General features: G+C 29.4%; 2 protein-coding genes across 6 annotated transcripts in view; one reads left to right on the top strand and one right to left on the bottom strand.

Moving 5' to 3' along the window:
* The window catches only part of LOC145261120 (von Willebrand factor A domain-containing protein 3B-like), a 290,745-nt gene that overhangs the window by 94,603 nt on the left and 168,394 nt on the right, over positions 1 to 27,748 (top strand). For all 5 annotated transcript variants that reach the window (XR_013864415.1, XM_080119364.1, XM_080119362.1 and 2 more), the window contains 2 exons: positions 20,863 to 21,074; positions 27,387 to 27,541. Coding sequence is in view for 4 of the 5 variants with exons in the window: in XM_080119364.1 (XP_079975490.1) it covers positions 20,863 to 21,074; positions 27,387 to 27,541 (367 nt within the window). In the remaining variant the exon portion in view is untranslated. The remainder of the gene's footprint in view (positions 1 to 20,862; positions 21,075 to 27,386; positions 27,542 to 27,748) is intronic.
* LOC145261124 (cytochrome P450 3A11-like) overlaps positions 1 to 27,748 on the bottom strand; it is a 273,410-nt gene that overhangs the window by 240,832 nt on the left and 4,830 nt on the right. The window lies entirely within an intron of this gene.

Raw genomic sequence — 27,748 nt, 5'->3', positions numbered from 1 at the left:
TGTATGTATTATTCATAATATATTTTTCGTGGAAGTGTACGTATTATTCATAATATATTTTTCGTGGAAGTGTACGTATTATTCATAATATATTTTTCGTGGAAGTGTACGTATTATTCATAATATATTTTTCGTGGAAGTGTACGTATTATTCATAATATATTTTTCGTGGAAGTGTATGTATTATTCATAATATATTTTTCGTGGAAGTGTACGTATTATTCATAATATATTTTTCGTGGAAGTGTACGTATTATTCATAATATATTTTTCGTGGAAGTGTACGTATTATTCATAATATATTTTTCGTGGAAGTGTACGTATTATTCATAATATATTTTTCGTGGAAGTGTACGTATTATTCATAATATATTTTTCGTGGAAGTGTATGTATTATTCATAATATATTTTTCGTGGAAGTGTACGTATTATTCATAATATATTTTTCGTGGAAGTGTACGTATTATTCATAATATATTTTTCGTGGAAGTGTACGTATTATTCATAATATATTTTTCGTGGAAGTGTACGTATTATTCATAATATATTTTTCGTGGAAGTGTATGTATTATTCATAATATATTTTTCGTGGAAGTGTATGTATTATTCATAATATATTTTTCGTGGAAGTGTACGTATTATTCATAATATATTTTTCGTGGAAGTGTACGTATTATTCATAATATATTTTTCGTGGAAGTGTATGTATTATTCATAATATATTTTTCGTGGAAGTGTACGTATTATTCATAATATATTTTTCGTGGAAGTGTACGTATTATTCATAATATATTTTTCGTGGAAGTGTACGTATTATTCATAATATATTTTTCGTGGAAGTGTACGTATTATTCATAATATATTTTTCGTGGAAGTGTATGTATTATTCATAATATATTTTTCGTGGAAGTGTACGTATTATTCATAATATATTTTTCGTGGAAGTGTACGTATTATTCATAATATATTTTTCGTGGAAGTGTACGTATTATTCATAATATATTTTTCGTGGAAGTGTACGTATTATTCATAATATATTTTTCGTGGAAGTGTACGTATTATTCATAATATATTTTTCGTGGAAGTGTATGTATTATTCATAATATATTTTTCGTGGAAGTGTACGTATTATTCATAATATATTTTTCGTGGAAGTGTACGTATTATTCATAATATATTTTTCGTGGAAGTGTACGTATTATTCATAATATATTTTTCGTGGAAGTGTACGTATTATTCATAATATATTTTTCGTGGAAGTGTATGTATTATTCATAATATATTTTTCGTGGAAGTGTATGTATTATTCATAATATATTTTTCGTGGAAGTGTACGTATTATTCATAATATATTTTTCGTGGAAGTGTACGTATTATTCACATTATATTTTTCGTGGAAGTGTACGTATTATTCATAATATATTTTTCGTGGAAGTGTACGTATTATTCATAATATATTTTTCGTGGAAGTGTATGTATTATTCATAATATATTTTTCGAGGAAGTGTATGTATTATTCATAATATATTTTTCGTGGAAGTGTATGTATTATTCATAATATATTTTTCGTGGAAGTGTACGTATTATTCATAATATATTTTTCGTGGAAGTGTACGTATTATTCATAATATATTTTTGTGGAAGTGTACGTATTATTCATAATATATTTTTCGTGGAAGTGTATGTATTATTCATAATATATTTTTCGTGGAAGTGTATGTATTATTCATAATATATTTTTCGTGGAAGTGTACGTATTATTCATAATATATTTTTCGTGGAAGTGTACGTATTATTCATAATATATTTTTCGTGGAAGTGTACGTATTATTCATAATATATTTTTCGTGGAAGTGTACGTATTATTCATAATATATTTTTCGTGGAAGTGTACGTATTATTCATAATATATTTTTCGTGGAAGTGTATGTAGTATTCATATTATATTTTTCATGGAAGTGTACGTATTATTCAATATATATTTTTGTGGAAGTGTACGTATTATTCATAATATATTTTTCGTGGAAGTGTATGTATTATTCATAATATATTTTTCGTGGAAGTGTATGTATTATTCATAATATATTTTTCGTGGAAGTGTACGTATTATTCATAATATATTTTTCGTGGAAGTGTACGTATTATTCATAATATATTTTTTGTGGAAGTGTACGTATTATTCATAATATATTTTTCGTGGAAGTGTATGTATTATTCATAATATATTTTTCGTGGAAGTGTACGTATTATTCATAATATATTTTTCGTGGAAGTGTACGTATTATTCATAATATATTTTTCGTGGAAGTGTACGTATTATTCATAATATATTTTTCGTGGAAGTGTACGTATTATTCATAATATATTTTTCGTGGAAGTGTACGTATTATTCATAATATAGTTTTTCGAGGAAGTGTATGTATTATTCATAATATATTTTTTCGAGGAAGTGTATGTATTATTCATAATATATTTTTCGTGGAAGTGTATGTAGTATTCATATTATATTTTTCATGGAAGTGTACGTATTATTCAATATATATTTTTGTGGAAGTGTACGTATTATTCATAATATATTTTTCGTGGAAGTGTATGTATTATTCATAATATATTTTTCGTGGAAGTGTACGTATTATTCATAATATATTTTTCGTGGAAGTGTACGTATTATTCATAATATATTTTTCGTGGAAGTGTATGTATTATTCATAATATATTTTTTGTGGAAGTGTACGTATTATTCATAATATATTTTTTGTGGAAGTGTACGTATTATTCATAATATATTTTTCGTGGAAGTGTACGTATTATTCATAATATATTTTTCGTGAAAGTGTATTAACAAATGTATAAATATATTATGAATAATACATTCATAATATATTTTTTGTGGAAGTGTATGTATTATTCATAATATATTTTTCGTGGAAGTGTATGTAGTATTCATATTATATTTTTCATGGAAGTGTACGTATTATTCAATATATATTTTTGTGGAAGTGTATGTATTATTCATAATATATTTTTTGTGGAAGTGTATGTATTATTCATAATATATTTTTTGTGGAAGTGTATGTATTATTCATAATATATTTTTTGTGGAAGTGTACGTATTATTCATAATATATTTTTTGTGGAAGTGTATGCATTATTCATAATATATTTTTTGTGGAAGTGTATGCATTATTCATAATATATTTTTTGTGGAAGTGTACGTATTATTCATAATATATTTTTTGTGGAAGTGTATGTATTATTCATAATATATTTTTTGTGGAAGTGTATGTATTATTCATAATATATTTTTTGTGGAAGTGTATGTATTATTCATAATATATTTTTTGTGGAAGTGTATGTATTATTCATAATATATTTTTTGTGGAAGTGTATGCATTATTCATAATATATTTTTTGTGGAAGTGTATGTATTATTCATAATATATTTTTTGTGGAAGTGTATGCATTATTCATAATATATTTTTTGTGGAAGTGTATGTATTATTCATAATATATTTTTTGTGGAAGTGTATGCATTATTCATAATATATTTTTTGTGGAAGTGTATGTATTATTCATAATATATTTTTTGTGGAAGTGTATGTATTATTCATAATATATTTTTTGTGGAAGTGTATGCATTATTCATAATATATTTTTTGTGGAAGTGTATGCATTATTCATAATATATTTTTTGTGGAAGTGTATGTATTATTCATAATATATTTTTTGTGGAAGTGTATGTATTATTCATAATATATTTTTTGTGGAAGTGTATGTATTATTCATAATATATTTTTTGTGGAAGTGTATGTATTATTCATAATATATTTTTTGTGGAAGTGTATGTATTATTCATAATATATTTTTTGTGGAAGTGTACGTATTATTCATAATATATTTTTTGTGGAAGTGTATGTATTATTCATAATATATTTTTCGTGAAAGTGTATGTATTATTCATAATATATTTTTTGTGGAAGTGTACGTATTATTCATAATATATTTTTCGTGAAAGTGTATGTATTATTCATAATATATTTTTTGTGGAAGTGTACGTATTATTCATAATATATTTTTTGTGGAAGTGTATGTATTATTCATAATATATTTTTTGTGGAAGTGTACGTATTATTCATAATATATTTTTTGTGGAAGTGTATGTATTATTCATAATATATTTTTTGTGGAAGTGTACGTATTATTCATAATATATTTTTTGTGGAAGTGTATGTATTATTCATAATATATTTTTTGTGGAAGTGTATGTATTATTCATAATATATTTTTTGTGGAAGTGTATGTATTATTCATAATATATTTTTTGTGGAAGTGTATGTATTATTCATAATATATTTTTTGTGGAAGTGTATGTATTATTCATAATATATTTTTTGTGGAAGTGTATGCATTATTCATAATATATTTTTTGTGGAAGTGTATGTATTATTCATAATATATTTTTTGTGGAAGTGTATGTATTATTCATAATATATTTTTTGTGGAAGTGTATGCATTATTCATAATATATTTTTTGTGGAAGTGTACGTATTATTCATAATATATTTTTTGTGGAAGTGTATGTATTATTCATAATATATTTTTTGTGGAAGTGTATGCATTATTCATAATATATTTTTTGTGGAAGTGTACGTATTATTCATAATATATTTTTTGTGGAAGTGTATGTATTATTCATAATATATTTTTTGTGGAAGTGTATGCATTATTCATAATATATTTTTTGTGGAAGTGTACGTATTATTCATAATATATTTTTTGTGGAAGTGTATGCATTATTCATAATATATTTTTTGTGGAAGTGTATGCATTATTCATAATATATTTTTTGTGGAAGTGTATGCATTATTCATAATATATTTTTTGTGGAAGTGTATGTATTATTCATAATATATTTTTTGTGGAAGTGTATGTATTATTCATAATATATTTTTTGTGGAAGTGTATGTATTATTCATAATATATTTTTTGTGGAAGTGTATGTATTATTCATAATATATTTTTTGTGGAAGTGTATGTATTATTCATAATATATTTTTTGTGGAAGTGTACGTATTATTCATAATATATTTTTTGTGGAAGTGTATGTATTATTCATAATATATTTTTCGTGAAAGTGTATGTATTATTCATAATATATTTTTTGTGGAAGTGTACGTATTATTCATAATATATTTTTCGTGAAAGTGTATGTATTATTCATAATATATTTTTTGTGGAAGTGTACGTATTATTCATAATATATTTTTTGTGGAAGTGTATGTATTATTCATAATATATTTTTTGTGGAAGTGTACGTATTATTCATAATATATTTTTTGTGGAAGTGTATGTATTATTCATAATATATTTTTTGTGGAAGTGTACGTATTATTCATAATATATTTTTTGTGGAAGTGTATGTATTATTCATAATATATTTTTTGTGGAAGTGTATGTATTATTCATAATATATTTTTTGTGGAAGTGTATGTATTATTCATAATATATTTTTTGTGGAAGTGTATGTATTATTCATAATATATTTTTTGTGGAAGTGTATGTATTATTCATAATATATTTTTTGTGGAAGTGTATGCATTATTCATAATATATTTTTTGTGGAAGTGTATGTATTATTCATAATATATTTTTTGTGGAAGTGTATGTATTATTCATAATATATTTTTTGTGGAAGTGTATGCATTAGTCATAATATATTTTTTGTGGAAGTGTACGTATTATTCATAATATATTTTTTGTGGAAGTGTATGTATTATTCATAATATATTTTTTGTGGAAGTGTATGCATTATTCATAATATATTTTTTGTGGAAGTGTACGTATTATTCATAATATATTTTTTGTGGAAGTGTATGTATTATTCATAATATATTTTTTGTGGAAGTGTATGCATTATTCATAATATATTTTTTGTGGAAGTGTACGTATTATTCATAATATATTTTTTGTGGAAGTGTATGTATTATTCATAATATATTTTTTGTGGAAGTGTATGCATTATTCATAATATATTTTTTGTGGAAGTGTATGCATTATTCATAATATATTTTTTGTGGAAGTGTATGTATTATTCATAATATATTTTTTGTGGAAGTGTATGCATTATTCATAATATATTTTTTGTGGAAGTGTATGTATTATTCATAATATATTTTTTGTGGAAGTGTATGTATTATTCATAATATATTTTTTGTGGAAGTGTATGTATTATTCATAATATATTTTTTGTGGAAGTGTATGTATTATTCATAATATATTTTTTGTGGAAGTGTATGTATTATTCATAATATATTTTTTGTGGAAGTGTACGTATTATTCATAATATATTTTTTGTGGAAGTGTATGTATTATTCATAATATATTTTTCGTGAAAGTGTATGTATTATTCATAATATATTTTTTGTGGAAGTGTACGTATTATTCATAATATATTTTTCGTGAAAGTGTATGTATTATTCATAATATATTTTTTGTGGAAGTGTACGTATTATTCATAATATATTTTTTGTGGAAGTGTATGTATTATTCATAATATATTTTTTGTGGAAGTGTACGTATTATTCATAATATATTTTTTGTGGAAGTGTATGTATTATTCATAATATATTTTTTGTGGAAGTGTACGTATTATTCATAATATATTTTTCGTGAAAGTGTATGTATTATTCATAATATATTTTTTGTGGAAGTGTACGTATTATTCATAATATATTTTTTGTGGAAGTGTATGTATTATTCATAATATATTTTTTGTGGAAGTGTATGTATTATTCATAATATATTTTTTGTGGAAGTGTACGTATTATTCATAATATATTTTTCGTGAAAGTGTATGTATTATTCATAATATATTTTTTGTGGAAGTGTATGTATTATTCATAATATATTTTTTGTGGAAGTGTACGTATTATTCATAATATATTTTTTGTGGAAGTGTATGTATTATTCATAATATATTTTTTGTGGAAGTGTACGTATTATTCATAATATATTTTTCGTGAAAGTGTATGTATTATTCATAATATATTTTTTGTGGAAGTGTACGTATTATTCATAATATATTTTTCGTGGAAGTGTACGTATTATTCATAATATATTTTTCGTGGAAGTGTACGTATTATTCATAATATATTTTTCGTGGAAGTGTACGTATTATTCATAATATATTTTTTGTGGAAGTGTACGTATTATTCATAATATATTTTTCGTGGAAGTGTACATATCATTCATAATATATTTTTTCGAGGAAGTGTACGTATTATTCATAATATATTTTTCGTGGAAGTGTACGTATTATTCATAATATATTTTTCGTGGAAGTGTACATATTATTCATAATATATTTTTTCGAGGAAGTGTACGTATTATTCATAATATATTTTTTCGAGGAAGTGTACGTATTATTCATAATATATTTTTTCGAGGAAGTGTACGTATTATTCATAATATATTTTTCGAGGAAGTGTACATATTATTCATAATATATTTTTTCGAGGAAGTGTACGTATTATTCATAATATATTTTTCGTGGAAGTGTACGTATTATTCATAATATATTTTTCGTGGAAGTGTACATATTATTCATAATATATTTTTTCGAGGAAGTGTACGTATTATTCATAATATATTTTTTCGAGGAAGTGTACATATTATTCATAATATATTTTTCGTGGAAGTGTACGTATTATTCATAATATATTTTTTCGAGGAAGTGTACGTATTATTCATAATATATTTTTTCGAGGAAGTGTATGTATTATTCATAATATATTTTTTCGAGGAAGTGTATGTATTATTCATAATATATTTTTCGTGGAAGTGTACGTATTATTCATAATATATTTTTTGTGGAAGTGTACGTATTATTCATAATATATTTTTTCGAGGAAGTGTACGTATTATTCATAATATATTTTTTCGAGGAAGTGTACGTATTATTCATAATATATTTTTTCGAGGAAGTGTACGTATTATTCATAATATATTTTTTCGAGGAAGTGTACGTATTATTCATAATATATTTTTTCGAGGAAGTGTACGTATTATTCATAATATATTTTTCGTGGAAGTGTACGTATTATTCATAATATATTTTTCGTGGAAGTGTACGTATTATTCATAATATATTTTTTCGAGGAAGTGTACGTATTATTCATAATATATTTTTTCGAGGAAGTGTATGTATTATTCATAATATATTTTTTCGAGGAAGTGTATGTATTATTCATAATATATTTTTTCGAGGAAGTGTACGTATTATTCATAATATATTTTTTCGAGGAAGTGTACGTATTATTCATAATATATTTTTCGTGGAAGTGTACGTATTATTCATAATATATTTTTTGTGGAAGTGTACGTATTATTCATAATATATTTTTTCGAGGAAGTGTATGTATTATTCATAATATATTTTTTCGAGGAAGTGTATGTATTATTCATAATATATTTTTTCGAGGAAGTGTACGTATTATTCATAATATATTTTTCGTGGAAGTGTACGTATTATTCATAATATATTTTTCGTGGAAGTGTACGTATTATTCATAATATATTTTTCGTGGAAGTGTACGTATTATTCATAATATATTTTTCGTGGAAGTGTATGTATTATTCATAATATATTTTTCGTGGAAGTGTATGTATTATTCATAATATATTTTTTCGAGGAAGTGTACGTATTATTCATAATATATTTTTCGTGGAAGTGTACGTATTATTCATAATATATTTTTCGTGGAAGTGTACGTATTATTCATAATATATTTTTCGTGGAAGTGTACGTATTATTCATAATATATTTTTCGTGGAAGTGTACGTATTATTCATAATATATTTTTCGTGGAAGTGTATGTATTATTCATAATATATTTTTTCGAGGAAGTGTACGTATTATTCATAATATATTTTTTGTGGAAGTGTACGTATTATTCATAATATATTTTTTTGTGGAAGTGTATGTATTATTCATAATATATTTTTCGTGGAAGTGTACGTATTATTCATAATATATTTTTCGTGGAAGTGTACGTATTATTCATAATATATTTTTTCGTGGAAGTGTACGTATTATTCATAATATATTTTTCGTGGAAGTGTACGTATTATTCATAATATATTTTTCGTGGAAGTGTACGCATTATTCATAATATATTTTTCGTGGAAGTGTACGTATTATTCATAATATATTTTTCGTGGAAGTGTACGTATTATTCATAATATATTTTTTGTGGAAGTGTACGTATTATTCATAATATATTTTTCGTGGAAGTGTACGTATTATTCATAATATATTTTTTGTGGAAGTGTACGTATTATTCATAATATATTTTTCGTGGAAGTGTACGTATTATTCATGATATATTTTTCGTGGAAGTGTACGTATTATTCATAATATATTTTTTGTGGAAGTGTACGTATTATTCATAATATATTTTTCGTGGAAGTGTACGTATTATTCATAATATATTTTTTGTGGAAGTGTACGTATTATTCATAATATATTTTTTTGTGGAAGTGTACGTATTATTCATAATATATTTTTCGTGGAAGTGTACGTATTATTCATAATATATTTTTTGTGGAAGTGTACGTATTATTAATAATATATTTTTCGTGGAAGTGTACGTATTATTCATGATATATTTTTCGTGGAAGTGTACGTATTATTCATGATATATTTTTCGTGGAAGTGTATGTATTATTCATAATATATTTTTCGTGGAAGTGTACGTATTATTCATAATATATTTTTTGTGGAAGTGTACGTATTATTCATAATATATTTTTCGTGGAAGTGTACGTATTATTCATAATATATTTTTTGTGGAAGTGTACGTATTATTCATAATATATTTTTCGTGGAAGTGTACGTATTATTCATAATATATTTTTCGTGGAAGTGTACGTATTATTCATAATATATTTTTCGTGGAAGTGTACGTATTATTCATGATATATTTTTCGTGGAAGTGTACGTATTATTCATAATATATTTTTTGTGGAAGTGTACGTATTATTCATAATATATTTTTCGTGGAAGTGTACGTATTATTCATAATATATTTTTTGTGGAAGTGTACGTATTATTCATAATATATTTTTTTGTGGAAGTGTACGTATTATTCATAATATATTTTTCGTGGAAGTGTACGTATTATTCATAATATATTTTTTGTGGAAGTGTACGTATTATTCATAATATATTTTTCGTGGAAGTGTACGTATTATTCATGATATATTTTTCGTGGAAGTGTACGTATTATTCATGATATATTTTTCGTGGAAGTGTACGTATTATTCATAATATATTTTTCGTGGAAGTGTACGTATTATTCATTATATATATTTTTTGTGGAAGTGTACGTATTATTCATAATATATTTTTCGTGGAAGTGTACGTATTATTCATTATATATATTTTTCGTGGAAGTGTACGTATTATTCATAATATATTTTTCGTGGAAGTGTATGTATTATTCATAATATATTTTTTGTGGAAGTGTACGTATTATTCATAATATATTTTTCGTGGAAGTGTACGTATTATAATATAATATAATTGATAATCGGCGACGTTCGGCGAAAGCCAGCGGATGATGTCATGTTTCGAACGAAGCAGAGCGGTTACGTCTGGTTCAAATTCTGCACAAGTACCGGTCGGTTTTTAATGTGTTGAAAATCCAGCTCCCGAAAAGGGAATACTTTGGATAGGAACAAAAATAAAAATTTTCTCAGTCTCGAAGGATTTCTCCTCCACTGATCGAGGACAAAACCAGTGGTGTAGTTCACCCTCTGTTTCTTTCCCTCTTTTTCTTTGTCTTTCTCTCTCTCTCCATCCATCTCTCATCTCCCTCCCCCTCTCTCTCTATCTTTCTCTTGATATCACATCTCTATCTATCTTTGAGCCCCTTTCTTTCTCTCACTCCCTCTCTTCCCCTCTCTTTCTTTCTCTCTCTGTCTCTAACTTTCTCTGTCTCTATCTTTCAATCCCTCAATCTCTTTCTATCTCTCTTTCTTTCTCTTTCTCTCTCTCTATATCTGCCTCTCTATCTATCCGTCTCTGATCCCTGATCCTATTTTAGTCTCCTAAATTAATTACAGTGAATACAGTATTGTCAGAACATGAATAAATCCTATTTTAGTCACTTAATTTACTTACTGTTATTAAGGCATTGTAAAAACATGAAACAATCCTATTTTAGTCACCTAAATTAATTACACTGAATAAAGCACTGTGAAAACATGAAACAATCCTATTTTAGTCACCTAAATTAATTACACTGAATAAGGCATTGTGAAAACATGAAACAATCCTATTTTAGTCACCTAAATCAATTACACTGAATAAAGCACTGTGAAAACATGAAACAATCCTATTTTAGTCACCTAAATTAATTGCACTGAATAAGGCATTGTGAAAACATGAAACAATCCTATTTTAGTCACCTAAATCAATTACACTGAATAAAGCACTGTGAAAACATGAAACAATCCTATTTTAGTCACCTAAATTAATTGCACTGAATAAGGCATTGTGAAAACATGAAACAATCCTATTTTAGTCACCTAAATTAATTACACTGACTAAGGCATTGTGAAAACATTAAGCAATCCTATTTTAGTCACCTAAATTAATTGCACTGAATAAGGCATTGTCAAAACATGGATATATCCCGTTTTAGTCATTAAAATTACTTACAGTGAGAATAGAAAGTTATTTCAAAATTACTGATAATTAAAACAGCACCAGGACTTACTGGTAAAACCTTCTAATCAAATTAATTTTGACAGCCGTTCAATAACAAAATGCATAGCTTTACCTCTTGTTGCATGCGGAATAGCCATGACCTTACTACCAGGTAGAAGAACTACTCATTCTACTTTGAAATTCTACTATTAAACATTTAACTTTTCAAAACTCCCATGTTCAATATCTCCGAAACATCCAGCAAAAAAAAAAAAAATCACTTCAAAAGAAGAGTTAGTAATAAAAGATTTATCCAGGTATTCAAATTAATTATAAGAATTCCAGTTGGCTAAGTGAACGAGCTAATCTTGCAGGCCAGAAAAGAACTCGAATAAACCTAGAACCCCATCTTCCAATGTAGACCCCTACTACCAGGTCTCCTTCTCCAACATCAGGGGTCTACATTCCAACCTTCCAGAGGTTGAAACCCAATTACAGGAGACGAAACCGGACATATTCTTTCTAAGCGAAACTGGAATAGGGCTGACCACCTCCCTAGATGAGTTCATAATTAACGGATACTCTAACTTAACAGCTAAATCTGACACCCAAGATCGCCATGGGCATGGAATATGTGCCTTCATTAAGGATGGCTTCCCGTGTGGCAGGGATATCTCTAGAGAAGATCCTAATTTACCCTATATGTGTTTCCAGGTTGCACTTGCTTACATCACTTCATTTATATTTGCCCTCTATCGGCCCCATAACAGCGGAGTTACTATCTTTAAGAGTATATCTGAGAAAATAGACCAGATCCAGTCTGCACATCCCTCGGCTAACATCCACATTTGTGGTGACTTCAACGTCCATAACGTGGAATGGCTGACCCATTCAAATAAGACAGACGATGAGGGGACGTTCTGTCATGATTTTGCCATTGCTTATGACCTCACTCAGATTGTTCACGAACCCACCAGTGTGCCCGATACTACTGGTCAATATGCAAGCCTCCTAGACCTTTTTCTCTCAACTTCCCCTGAGCTATGTTCATGTTCCGTTCATTCTCCTCTAGGATCCTCTGACCACTGCGTTGTATCAGTTAAGATAAAAATGAAATGTAATAAGTCCCCAGACGTACCCCTCCACCGTACTGTATACCGATACTCTATGGCTGACTGGGATAGCTTCCGTACATTCATATCTGATTTACCTCTGCATTCCATGTTTAAAAAGGAAGTGTCCTCTATAGTATCAGATCTGACCGAATGGTTAATTGTAGGCATAGACCGATTCATACCATCTAAAAAATTCCAACAAAAACCTTACATCCAGCTATGGTACTCCCCAGAATGTGCTTCTGCTATCGCGCACAGAAATCACTTTTTCTATAACTACCAACGTAATAGATGCACTGAGACTAAAGCTGCTTTCAGGAACGCCAGCAACCACTGTAAAAGAGTAATAAAAATGCAAGAGGGCTATACACCCAGTCTGTCAAATCCAAAGTAGCTGATCAGCGGCTTGGTTCCCACCAGTTTTGGCAAATAACAAATAGGATCCTGAACAGAAGTGTGCGTTCTATCCCAACCATTATCAATGGACCAGAGGTCATCTCGTCAGCATCAGACAAGGCCAGACTATTTGCAAAGAACTTTGCAGCTAATTCTACCCTATGCGACGAAGGCCATCAACTCCCCATATTTCCTCCTATAACACAGAACATGCTAGGTAACATACAAATATCTGTGCATGAGGTCGCCAAGCTAATCAAGAACCTTGATTCCAATAAAGCAACTGGCCCTGACAGCATCCCAATTATAGTGTTTAAAAAGCTTCAACCAGAACTTGCTCCCATAATTACAAAACTGTTTAAGTGTTGCCTTAAGGAGAAGTGCTTTCAGACTCCCTGGAAAACCTCATCAGTATGCCCTGTATTTAAGAATTCAGGTGATAAGTCATCCCCCTCTCAGTACAGACCAATAAGTCTCCTGTGTGTTATGAGTAAGTTGCTGGAATCCATAATAAATAGAGAAATAGTCAACCACCTCAACAGAAATAACCTTCTTAGCGACACACAATATGGTTTCCGTTCTGCAAGATCTACCGCAGATGTGCTAACAGTTATATCTCACAGGATTAGTGAATTTCTTGACATATCAAAGGCCTTCGACAAGGTATGGCATAAGGGCCTACTTCACAAGATTTGCAGCTACGGTATAACTGGAAATATTTTCTCAATCATTAAATCATTTCTCTTCGATAGGCTAATAAGAGTAGTGGTCGATGGACAAAAATCAGAAGCCTGCAGTATTAATGCTGGAGTCCCTCAAGGGTCAATCCTGTGCCCAACTCTCTTCCTGATCTACATCAATGATCTCCCTAAACAAATACTTAAATCATTCGTTCACATCTATGCTGATGACACGACCATCTATGGCAACACATCAAAGGCTGTAAATGACAAAGTTCTCTCTGATTCTCTTTCCTCTTATCTCAAGCGTGTGGTTCAGTGGGAGAAGACATGGCTGGATACCTTTAATGCATCTAAAACCAAACTCCTATCTTTACATCATCAACGCTCTGATCCCCATCTGGCATCAACTGAAATGGATGGCTCTCGTCTAGGAGAAGCCCCATGTTTTGACAAGCTTCTGGGTTTGTCCTTTACTCCTGATTTGAAATGGAACACATACATCAAGTCTGTTGCCAAGGTCGCTGGAAAATGGTGGGATCCTTCTACCGCTCCAGAAGATATCTCACTACTGATGCAATTCTCTATCTATATAAAAGCCAAGTACGTCCAAGGATGGAATACTGTTGCCATATCTGGGCAGGAGCTGCTAAAAACAGCCTATCCTGCCTTGACAGAGTACAAAATAGACTTCGTGGCTTAGTGGGGGATGCCCTTTTTCCTACCCTGCAACCTCTCTCCCTTGTTTTATCGTTATTTCCATGGCAGGTGCTCGTCTGAACTCCAATCTCTGGTCCCCCTCGCCAATCCTTTACAAAAAACACCCGTCTAGCTGAATCCACTGTGAAAAACGTCCCCCACTCTTTATCTGTGCCTAAATCAAAACGTAGATTCCATGAACAAAGCTTCTTTCTTAGAACTGCACGCCTGTGGAACTCTGTTCCGTCTGCCTGCTTCCCACCTGACTACAACTTGGATGTCTTTAAGTCCAACGTTAACAAATTCCTAATGAACCACCCTCTTAAGTAAACACTTCATTAAATCTCCACACTAACGTACTGTACTTGCAATAACCCTTATCCCTAAGTAGCTTCCGGGCCTTGATAAGTGGTGACCACCGTGTAAAAAAAAAAAAGTCATAACAAAGATGATATTATTCAGCTTAAAATTCCAAGTGAAGTAGTCACATACAAGTCCGTCAACACTGATGAAGTGGTTAATTATCAAACAGAATTTTTGAATTAACTAGATTTGCTAGTGATACGCTTGTACTGCAATCATGTTGTGAAATATAAACCAAGCTAAGTTTTGCAATAGCACATGACTTGCAGATAAAAAATTAATGAACAATATCACAGAAGCAACAATCTTAACAGGCCCTTTTACAGGTGAAGAGGCCTTCATTCCACACATCCCTATGATTCAACCGGATACTCCATGTCACTTTAGGAGATTGCAGTTCCCAATTCGATTGTCTTTTGTAATTACCATCAACAATACTAAAGGACAATCTTTACAATTGTGTGGCTTACATCTACACACTGGTTGTTTCTTACATGGACAGTTTATGTTGTGTATTCAAGGGTCAGCAAATCAGAAAATCTCTATATCAGCTTAGAAAATGGAACAACAAAAATTGTGTATCCACACGTACTGGGAAATTAAGTATATAAAAAACATGCTATTTCTCATTTGGGAATTTTTTTCCATTTCGCCAAATTGAGCCACAGCAACGCGTGGCAGGGTACAGCTGTAAATATATATATATATATATATATATATATATATATATATATATATATAATGTGTGTGTGTTTATTTATTTTTGTTAGCGATACTTTTTGAATGAATTCAATTATTTATACGAAATTGCATTTTTGCCCAAATGCGAGTTGGGAACAATTTTCCCTTTGACCAATCCGGTACCCCCTTAAATTGGGAGCTGCATATATATTATTTTTAAAATATAATTATCCACTGACACGTGTTTCGTCGTTTACGACTCATCAAAGTTGCTGAATATATACATATATATATATACACATATATATATATATATATATATATATATATATATATATATAATTATTTTTTTACTATAATAATTAAATAATTAATATATATATATATATATATATATATATATATATATATATATATATACCCACATAGTCTGTTTATTATACAATCACTATTGGTTACATTTGTACTAGGGGTAAGCTATAGAAACAAAATTTTTCAAATAAATGCCAAAAGTGGCTTATTACCTTCATTTATATGTAAATAGATGGGAACAAGTGATTTTGTTCAAAACGGTTCAAAATTGGAGGGTCGCTGGCCCCAAACGTGATTTGACCGCGTCAACGCGTGAAAATCGCCCAAATTTCACTCCCGAACACACTTCATCACTTATTGAAAGCCACAGGGTGCATTTTTTGACTATAAATGCATTTGTATCATTAAATCTAACATTCCCATTGGCTATCCCACAAGTATAGGGCTTTTTAGGGTATCTCAGAGTCCAAAATGGGTCAAAATTACCCCCAAATTAGCCAAAAATGGTCGGAAATCACGGATTTTCCAAAATGCACCTCCCATGGGCCCAAAGACACCTCTACATGGCAGAAACTGTTGGGAAATGCTTGAAGCAGGCACTCTCCTAACTTTTGCACTGTTAATGAGGGGTATAAGGACCTTTAAAAGTGGCTAAATATGGCCGATTTAGCCAAAGAGAGTCAAAAAGTCCCTAAGAATCAACATAGGTTGTCAAAAGGGGGCTTAATTTGAGTTATAGATGGAAAATTACCAAATAAGGAAATGTTTTCTTTCTGTAACAATGCAATGGCATCTTTAAATGGACACGATAACATTGCATTGCATTAATTGTGAATTTGATTGAACTTTGCTTTCTTTTTCAGTTAGTAAAATGCAATGAACATGGCTGGTATAGCAGGGCAGATTGACAAAGATTATAATTACGACAATTGGACTTATCTTCTGCTTGATTCTCTTCCAACTGAGGCTGAATGTGTTCAAGCTGTGCAACATCATGCTGCCAAATATGGTACCACGACACAGAAAAATCATATTCACCAGTTCTCCTTGCGATTACTACAATTGTGGCAGAAAGCCTTTGGAAGTGATGTTCGTTATGTTACAATACCTGGGATAAAACATAAACTTGATCGATCGCTAAAAATTTACGATAAAGATGTCTACAAAGTAAAGGGTTCCAGACGTGTGAATATGATTAAATGGAAACGAGAGCACCATGTCCTTCTCAATATACTTTCAAAAGATGTGAATCCTGATGAATTTGATGTACATGAACGAAGATTCTTTGTCGATCAAAAGTCTCTCTCTCGCAAATGGCTCATTGACACTTTCCACGTCGATATGGAACATGAACGGTTTCTGGCAGAGCAAGAACTGCACAATCGTTTTGATTTGGACGATGATCAATTTGAAGTGGAGGATATAAGTGACCAATTGTAGAATATTTGGAACCACTTCCCAACGACAATAGAAAGAAAACATGGCAGTATCCTTTCCGAATTGAAGAGCAGAAGACATTGAAAATTCAATTTTTGTCGTGCAATGTCATTGGTGCATGGAACTTGACAAAACGAAAACCAGTATTTGTGCTAGAGAATAATGATGTGATTGACGAGCTCTTTAATGCATTATATTGATATTTTACTGTTGAATGATTTTAAAGTAATGTGAAGTGAAGCTGTGTTTTGAAATAACAAAATAATTCCTTTGCTAATTACTCATACCTTTTATCAAGTTATTCAATATATTGGTTACAAATCGAGAAATAGCGAATCGAGGGCCATTTTCATCAATTTTGGGGTAACTATGAGAACAATATGAATTCAGACTCTTCTTGGACAGAATTTTATTGGCATTCAATGTTCAATTTACAATTAATTACTTTCTGAGAAGTTGATGTAGTAAAGTTACGATGTTTCTAAAAAGTATCATTGATGAATGAACTAATGATTCATATGTTATGTACTGTAAAGCGTAATTTTGTCATTTTTGGATTGTTTTGACCCTTTTTACATCCCCCAAAGATCTCTAAATACCCTAAATACAAATGGATAAGATAACAGGGTGGTAATTTCAGTCTTCCAACTGTAAAAAACCATACAGGAGTGTTTATAGGAGCCCGATGAGATATAATACCTGCATTTTGGGGATTATCTGTGATTTTCGTTCATTTTTGGCTAATTTTTGGGTAAATTTGACCCATTTTGGACCCTTAAGATACCTTGAAAAGCCCTATATAGGTGGGATAGCCATTGAGAATGTTAGATTTAATGATATAGAGCCATTTATGGTAAAAAATTGCACCCTGTGTGGCTTGGGAGGTGCATTTTGGAAAATCCGTGATTTCCGACCATTTTTGGCTAATTTGGGGGTAATTTTGACCCATTTTGGACTCTGAGATACCCTAAAAAGCCCTATACTTGTGGGATAGCCAATGGGAATGTTAGATTTAATGATACAAATGCATTTATAGTCAAAAAATGCACCCTGTGGCTTTCAATAAGTGATGAAGTGTGTTCGGGAGTGAAATTTGGGCGATTTTGACGCGGTCAAATCACGTTTGGGGCCAGCGACCCTCCAATTTTGACCCGTTTTGAAAAAAAGCACTTGGTCCCATCTATTTACATATAAATGAAGGTAATAAGCTACTTTTGGCATTTATTTGAAAAATATTGGCATTTATTTGAAAAATATTGCCTACCCCTATTTGTACATACATGTTTTGGTGGAGTCCCTATTCAAAGAGATCCACCTCGTCAGACCAAAGAAGAAATTGGTTTGTATTGAGATGCAGAATACCGATCTCTAATATTGGGCAAACTAATAACGCTTTCCGAGGTGTTGGGAAGCATTTCTCGTTTAGGCATCGATTGAACCGCTTTGCAAGAATGTATACTAGTTCTAGTTGCAGTTATGGCTGGAATATTGTCAGGATCTGTTGTTTTGCTATCGCAAGGTTCTTGTTGAGTGTGATAACATAACAAACAAATATTTGGATGTCGCTCAGATTATTTTTGGTCTTCAGTGGAAATTTGGAAAGTAAGAGGCCCTGATCGTAAAGAGTTAAATTTGCTGCAAAGTTCTTGGCAAAAAGTTTGGTTTTGTCAGATGCTGACAAAATCACGGCAGGCCTGTCGATGGTGGTCGGGATAGAGGAGTCGCATCTATTCAGAACTTTGTTTATTATTCGCCAAAACTCATGAGAATCAAGCCTCTGTTCTTCTACTTTGTACTTGATGGACTGAGCATATAACTCTCTTATATTTTCCATAATCCTTTTGCAGTGATTGCTAGCAGCTCTAAAGACGATTTCAAGAGATGTTGTAACTGGTGGCCATATCTCATCATGTTCTTCTACTATTGCTCTTAGTGGTGTGTGAGATTTATTTATAAAGAGACTAGCAGGGTTACTCGGCATTACCCAGATTAGAGTGCAAGATATTTTACAAACTAAGCTATCCAGATTTATAATATATGATATTAAGCAGCCACTTATGAATAGATTAATTTCACGTGTTAGAAAAGTGTCAGTAGCTATTTCAAGGGAAAATTAAAGATAAGAGTTACTTTTATTGTGTTCACGTGCAAATTGTGTGTGGGAATATGTTTATAGTTAAACTACGCACTTTTTGTTTTGAGGAACAGACATGCGTACAGACTGAGATATGTTCTCCTATGTTGCACACACACACACACACACACACACACACACACACACACACACACATATGTGTGTGCGTGTGTTTATAGGTTGTAGAGAGCGATACAATGAGAGATAAAATGTGTGTAAAAGAGAAAGAGAGAAAGAGAGAGAGAGAGAGAGAGAAAAGCAGAGAGACAGACGAGAGACGTTATTAAATATACCAAGGTTTGATACTTAAATTTTATTATATAAAAATTAAAACTATATTATTTGACTGCATATAATTTTATTTGAAAATTTTATACATATGATTTGAATTATATAAAAAAAGTATATATTTTAGATTTTAAAAGCCTTATAACCTCATAGTTCTTTTAGAGTTGCACTAGCAGTGTCAGAAATTTCGTGAAAACTATTGAATAATTCCACCCGCTATCTTTCGAAGCTTATAACTCCTCAAAAAATGTAATTCAAGCCCTAATTTTTTTTTCAATTAAAGGAGCAAGGACCAAGGTTTCATTAAAAAAAAAAAGGTTTTAAACTTCGGACTTTATAGATAAATTTCTAAAAAAACACTACTTTTTTGTTTTAAATTTGAATATATTATTTATTGATCTTTTATCTTCAATTTGTGATGTATAAAACTTTGGTACATAAATTAATTATTTACTTTTTAATAGACATTTGAAAATGGGGGGGGCGTGAATTTAAAAAAAAACGTTTGTCTTAAATATTATATTCGGTTTATTGGAAAGAGCATAAAATTTCACATTGACCCTGAAAATATCGTAAAAATTGAATCAATAGAAAAATTTTGATAGATTTTTAAAGTTTAAAAATTGAAAAATACTGAATTCGTAACATTCAATTAATTTCATTACTATTTTTTAAAAAATAGTTCTATTACTGCTTATACAACTTTAATAGTTTATTTTGGAAGTATCATCCACAAAGAAAATAAACAACCCACCTTAAAAGAGAAATTACGAGTTTTTTATATTTTATTTGCAGTTTCGTGTTAGGGGTGTCAAAAATTCCTACAAAAATTCTGATACACCTAGAGTTGCACTTAGAAAATCGTGAACATTTCCGTTATCTTCCCTCGTAAAGTTGACACTTTTAGATTTTACGTAGATTCTTTAACTTTACATATTTTAGGGGAACACACAAACACACACAGACACTGAGTTGTAGAATTATAAAACGAGTTGTTAATTCTTAGGAACAAAGATACTAATATAAATTTTCTCTTGATTTCCCCAGAAACGACTGATTCTAGTGAACTGTTCGCAGCTGAAGAACATGAAGATTTGAATGAAGATTCAATCTGTTCAAAGGAATGGCTGCGTCGATATGGCATTGAGGTACACGGACTTGAGATTTTCGATCTTCTTGAAGGTGTGGCCTTTAAACACAGAGAAGGCGTTATTGACCTATTGTTACCACCCAGGTGCCCGGATATTCAAACCAGTGCTGTGAGTAATAGTTTATATAAGTAATTGTTTACATAAATATTGGTTTATATAAATAGTTGTTTTTTATAAATAATGGTTTACATAAATATTGGTTTATATAAATATTGGTTTATATAAATATTGGTTTATATAAATATTGGTTTATATAAATATTGGTTTATATAAATAATTGTTTATATAAATATTGGTTTATATAAATAATGGTTTACATAAATATTGGTTTATATAAATATTGGTTTATATAAATATTGGTTTATATAAGTTATGGTTTATATAAATATTGGTTTATATAAATAATGGTTTATATAAGTTATGGTTTATATAAATATTGGTTTATATAAGTAATTGTTTATATAAATATTGGTTTATATAAATAATTGTTTATATAAATAATTGTTTTTATAAATAATGCTTTATATAAGTATTGGTTTATATAAATATTGGTTTATATAAATAATTGTTTTTATAAATAATGGTTTATATAAGTAATGATTTATATAAGTAATGGTTTATATAAATATTGCTTTATATAAATATTGGTTTATATAAATATTGGTTCATATTAATATTGGTTTATTTCAATATTAGTTTATATAAATATTGGTTTATATAAATATTGGTTTATATAAATAATGGTTTATATAAATATTGGTTCATATTAATATTGGTTTATATAAATATTGGTTTATATAAATATGGGTTCATATTAATATTGGTTTATATACATATTGGTTTATATAAATATTGGTTCATATTAATATTGGTTTATATAAATATTGGTTTATTTTAATATTAGTTTATATAAATATTCGTTTATATAAATATTGGTTTATATAAATAATGGTTTATATAAATATTGGTTTATATAAATAATTGTTTTTATAAATAATGGTTTATATAAGTAATGGTTTATTGGTTTATTGGTTTATATAATAGTTTATATGGGTGGAGGACGGATTACAAATTGGCTCTCATTTTGATGAGATTAACATTTGTTTTAATTAGTAGCAAATATACATGTACGTGTACGTATGTGTATACATGTGTATGCATGTTTATTAATGTGTGTGAATAAGTATGAATGTGTATAAATCAGTATGAATATGTATGAATGTTTATGAATGTGTATGAATGAGTGTGAATGTGTTTGCATATGTATGAAAGTGTATGAATGTGTTATTAAAAGGGGCAGACTCCAGTTAGTAAGAAAGCCAACTAGATAAGTTAAGAATGATATTTGTAAAAGGTTAGAATCGACCCCAGTAAAAAAATTAAAAAAGAATACATATTGAAATCCTAGGAATGCAGAACGATTGTCATTGTTCTTGCAAATAGCTAAATATTATTTATGTGAGAGATATTTTATCTATGAATGCAATCGATTGTTCATTCTTTAGAATTAACTGGATATTAAATATGTCAGTTAAAAGAATGGGCAATACGAGTTTAGAAATAATGATTAACAAGTTGGCTAAATGATACAATGCAATTGAAGAATTCTTTGTTTGCCAAAAGTGTGTTTGGACATACATAGGTAAAATCTACGTGAATAAATTTTATGTGCAGAACCATGCCTCTGACGTCATCAAGAAAGAAGATTTCCAATAAACTGAGAAAGGGTTCGAAGTTAGAGAGTCAGTCCAAGTCAGAGAGAGAGAGAGAGAGAGAGAGAGAGAGAGAGAGAGAGAGAGAGAGAGAGTTGGAGCTATGCCCTTTTGGAATTGAGAGAGGAGGAGATACAACAATGTATTCATAAAGGCTTGAATCCCTGATTATCATCATTCACCAGCTGGTATGAGTAAAGAATCATCTATATTTGTAAACTGTTGTCTTCATTTGTCGTCATTCCACCAAAAGGAAAAGATAAATATGTTTTGTCTATCATCTTGGAAACGAACTTTGTATAAGCCCCCCACGCACCTCAAAGTATTGTGTGTCCCTGCCTCCACCATCGTAATCTCCTCTCCTCTATGTTAACAAGAACTGTTGCATAAATGTCTCAGCTCCGTTTTAATAATATAAAGTTCCCAGGAATCGTCACAGTCGTCGTCGTGATGATGTAAACCGTATATAATGTTATTATCACCTTTTTTGTATTATGTGTCTCCAATATGACCCCCCCCCGCTATACAACATATGTTTATGTATGTGTATGAATTTGTATGAATTTTTATGAATGTGTATGAATTTGTATGAATGTGTATGAATATGTATGAATATGTATGGATATGTATGAATGCGCATGAATATGTATAAATTGTGTATGAACAGCCTTTGAGACTTTACACGACTGGTCGCCACAGTCGATTGAATATTTCATGAGGCGACTAAAAGTCGTAAATCACTCGCCCGCCAGTCGATACAATTTCTTTAAATAAAGAAACGGGAAAAACTCATTTATTTTACGACGCTCAAATATGACTTAGAATGACCTATGTCTCATCATTTGTGAATTCTTTCATCTCTAGCTGTGAGACTGTTGGAATAGCATATTGAAAAAAGAGTGGTCACGCTAAAGGTCAACAAGAAGTCAAATTTACATATTGGTGTGTAGTCAAAATGTCGCCTTCATTTAGCTCTCTGATTTTGAAATTCATTTGGAAAAAAATTCTTCGACGCTACAACTACATACACTTCATGCTGACAAAAGTAAAGACGAACATTTGAAAGAGGAAAAAATGCATCATTCCGTCAAGCACGTACCGAAAATTAAATTATATAACAAGTAAGTAATCAGTTTTCACTTCAGTTTTGTTTCTTCGTAAACAAACATTATTTATTCCAGGGACGATAGAAATGTATCAGGATATAAACAAATTTGGTCATGAATTATAAAAATGTAAACACATAAAAATATCAAGACGGCTGATTATTAGTAACATGTTATACATGATATAATATTTCGACTTGCCTTGTAAAAAATAAAAATTGTTTATTGTTTCATTAACAAAGTTATTTAATTGCTAGGTTAATCTATATAAATTTTGCTGAAATGTTCAATGCTATATGATGCTAAATGTCCATTTTTATTATGATCTCGCTTCGAGTTTTGTTCACCAATTATTGTAACTATTTCTGATTCTTTTGAGCTGCTGGGATGATTGTGTGTTTCAGAATATTTTTCAATTAGAGATTCATATTGAAATGTTTTAATGAAAAAATGAATCTCTAATATTTGTTTTGCATTTTAAAATATATTTATTTCAAGGGTGTGATTTTACATTATGTTTTCTTTGTGTATAAAATTTGATATATTCGTTTTCTAACGGTACCAGTAAACGCAGTCTTGAATTATTTATATTTCAATTGTTATTTTGATACTACGTATCAGCATCCGAAGAAATGATTCTTATTTCTATGGAAAAACTAATATGAATGACGCTATATAAGGAAACTGGTGTTGTATTTTAACGTTTTGTTGAATATTTTACTGAAATGTTTGTAGTAATAAAATAGTTGATTTACAAGAGTTAAACAAATATTTTTGTTAGATTATACACACGGTAATTTCTTGAATTGTTGTAAAATTATTTACTATTATTGACTGAAACAAAGGTATAAAGTTGGACGAGTAAAAATATTTTGGGGCGGGTAAATTTTCCCTCACACTAGACCGGCAGTGGAGTGATTTTTTTTTTTCAAATCTCAAAGGCTGTGTATGAATTTGTATGAATATGTATGAATTTTTATGAATGTGTATGAATTTTTATGAATGTGTATGACTGTGTATGAATGTGTATGAATGTGTGTGAATGTGTATGAATGCATATGATCTGTATGAACTTTTAGGAATGATGTATTAATATTTATGAATGCGTTTAATGTGTATAAATGTTTATGAATGTGCATGAATATTTATGAATGTGTATGCATGTGTATGTACCAGGACAAATGTGTATGTATATGTATGTGTATGCATGTTTATGCATGTGTATGAATGTGAATGAATGATGTATGAATATTTATGAATGTGTTTAATGTGTATAAATGTTTATGAATCTGTATGTGTGTGTATGTGTGCATGCACGTGTATGAATATATATGAATGTTCATGCATGTGTATAATTATGTGCGAATATGTATGAATGTGTATTTTTGTACGCATGTGTATGCATATGTATGTATATGTATGAATGTGTATGAATTTTTATACATATGTGTATGTGCATGAATATGTGTGCATATGTATGAATATGTGCGCATGTGTATGAATATGTATGAATGTATTCCTTTTTTGTTTTATTTTACTTCAGTTGAAGTTCTCAGAAATCAAGGGGCCTACAACCAGGGGCTAACACTTGAGCTCTATATGAGATACATAGACATTCGAATGTTCCATTTAAGTTCTTTATCTCTCAAGCACTGAGTTAGTAAAGAATTGAGAACATAATTTTCCTCTCCCCAATTAACCATTTTTATACGCTGTAGTATATCTTTCATTTTGGTCTCTTGGTCTTACTGGATTCCAGGACAAGAATTTATCTAGTCTGGTGGAGTATCCAGCTTCGTGCTATTACTTGAGGTAATATCACTTGGAGAAGGTGCACCATTCCTCAGAAAAGCTGTGGAGTAGCCATAGTGAAGAGATCTTATTTGGGCTGTGAATACTATGTGATTTTGAATATTTGGTCAGGGTTTACTTCTATGGAAAAAGTATCCTCATGCCAGGTTGTTCTGGCAAACCCCTGTACAGAGAGACCTTAGACACTCGAGGATAGTGTCTAGTAGGCATTCAAGGCATATTTATGAATGTGTATGCATCTGTAAGCATGTGTGCGAAGTTTTACGCATGTGTGTAAGGGTCTTAAAGGATGAAATGGTTCGACAGCAAAAACTTACGCAGGTATTTTTTATTAATCAATAATTCTTTGTAAATATATTTACGTCTGTTAGATACAAGGGATTGATGTTTTAAATATTGTTAGTAAAATTGTTCATAAGTTTGTGGCTTTTTACTTATTGTTAGACGTTGAAGCTTTTATAAACAGGGAGACAAGTCGTTCAAAGTATACCATCAAATATGAGTGCCCTACGGCCATCAAATATCTATGTATGAATACGATAGTGTGTATGTTATTTTGTGTGTCACGCTTACATCCGGGTCGTTTGTTATGTACTTTCATTTCTTGTCATGAATAATTTTATTAAGGATTCTTCATGAGTTTTGTTTTAGGTTTCCATTATAACTGATGGCAGTCGAGTAATCTATTTTGTTTTATAAATAATTTCGATTATTATAAATAGTTTCGATTATGGCTGAAGCAACTGAAGTTACATATATATATATATATATATATATATAGATATAGATATAGATATATATACATATATACATATACATATACATATATATATATATATATATATATATATATATATATATATATTCATCAGTTTTTTATTTTGGTTTCGATTCACGCTAATGCGCTCAAGTCATATGGATATATATATTTTTTTATTTTTGAAATCACAACTTTATAATATATAAAAATCGATAGAATAATGTATAATACTATATATGAAATCTGCAAAAATTAAAATATCATTTTTAAGCGTACTCTACGAGTGGGCTTTGCCGGGCGTTCATGCTAGCTTAGATAAATACTTTTGCAGTTTTAACAAAAAAGCCACAATAATATCAGAGCTTCTCCATTTACACTGAACATCTGCAGAATGCCAACATCAATATATTACATATGAATGAGTCCCCTGCGAAATTTCCACAATTATCGCTAGTTTGTACTATTTCATGAATGCATATAACAAACTTCATAATTCCTCTCCTATTTAAATGGATTTCCCATACAATTTGTACACTTAATTTCTACTGCTTATAATGTATAACAATAAAACAATAATGATTAGAAATCAAATTATTTAAAGTCGCAAATTCGAGAATGTTTATTATTTCAACACCATTTGCTTAATTTCACTTGCCTTTTTTCTTTCTTTCTGTCAGAAGATTTTTTCAACGTTTTTTTGCACGTTAACTGTAATCATAGTTTTGTTTCTTATTCTTCATTGCAATTTACATTATCACAATATTGTGTGAATTCTGTTGCTGATGTTACTGATTATTCAACTTCTTTTCTGATGAATAACCATGAAAAACATTTTTTACAAGTTTATAAATCATTTAAATCATATTAAAAAAATCATATTATAAATCATTTTAAAAAGTTATTATTTATTGATGTAATATTTAAAAGTTGTTAAATTAGTTAATTGTATTAATTCTAAAAACATTTTCTGCTTATTGCAATCATTTTGTGAAACGATTCTTATAAAAATGTATTTGTATTTTTCGTGCAGGTGAGCAAGAAGACGTTCGTGAATGCCAAATATTGTGAGAATTTCCCTGCCATTCAATGGAAATCAGGAGAAACAGTTCATGTTCACGTGACTCCACAAGTGCAACGAAATTATGAAAAGAAAATGCTTATGGTTTTAAACGCTGTTCAACAAAGGTTATCTACTAATATAATAGATATTGTGTGTCTGTATTTTTGTCCATAACATTAAAACTATTCCAATATGATGCATGAAACAGAAACGTATAATAATGTGTTGCAATTAAAAAAAAAGATAACCATTTTTAATGAAGGTTTGTTTATCTCTCTTCTTTGATGTTAAAATTGAGGTTTTTTTTCTCTTCTTTTTGCATTTCGAAAAAC

The sequence above is a fragment of the Euprymna scolopes genome, chromosome 37 (assembly GCF_053919585.1).
Source record: "Euprymna scolopes isolate OS-2025 chromosome 37, ASM5391958v1, whole genome shotgun sequence".
In the NCBI taxonomy this organism is placed as follows: domain Eukaryota; kingdom Metazoa; phylum Mollusca; class Cephalopoda; order Sepiida; family Sepiolidae; genus Euprymna; species Euprymna scolopes.
Note: the sequence above shows the minus strand (reverse complement) of the source record. Positions and strands in the feature narration are given on the sequence as shown.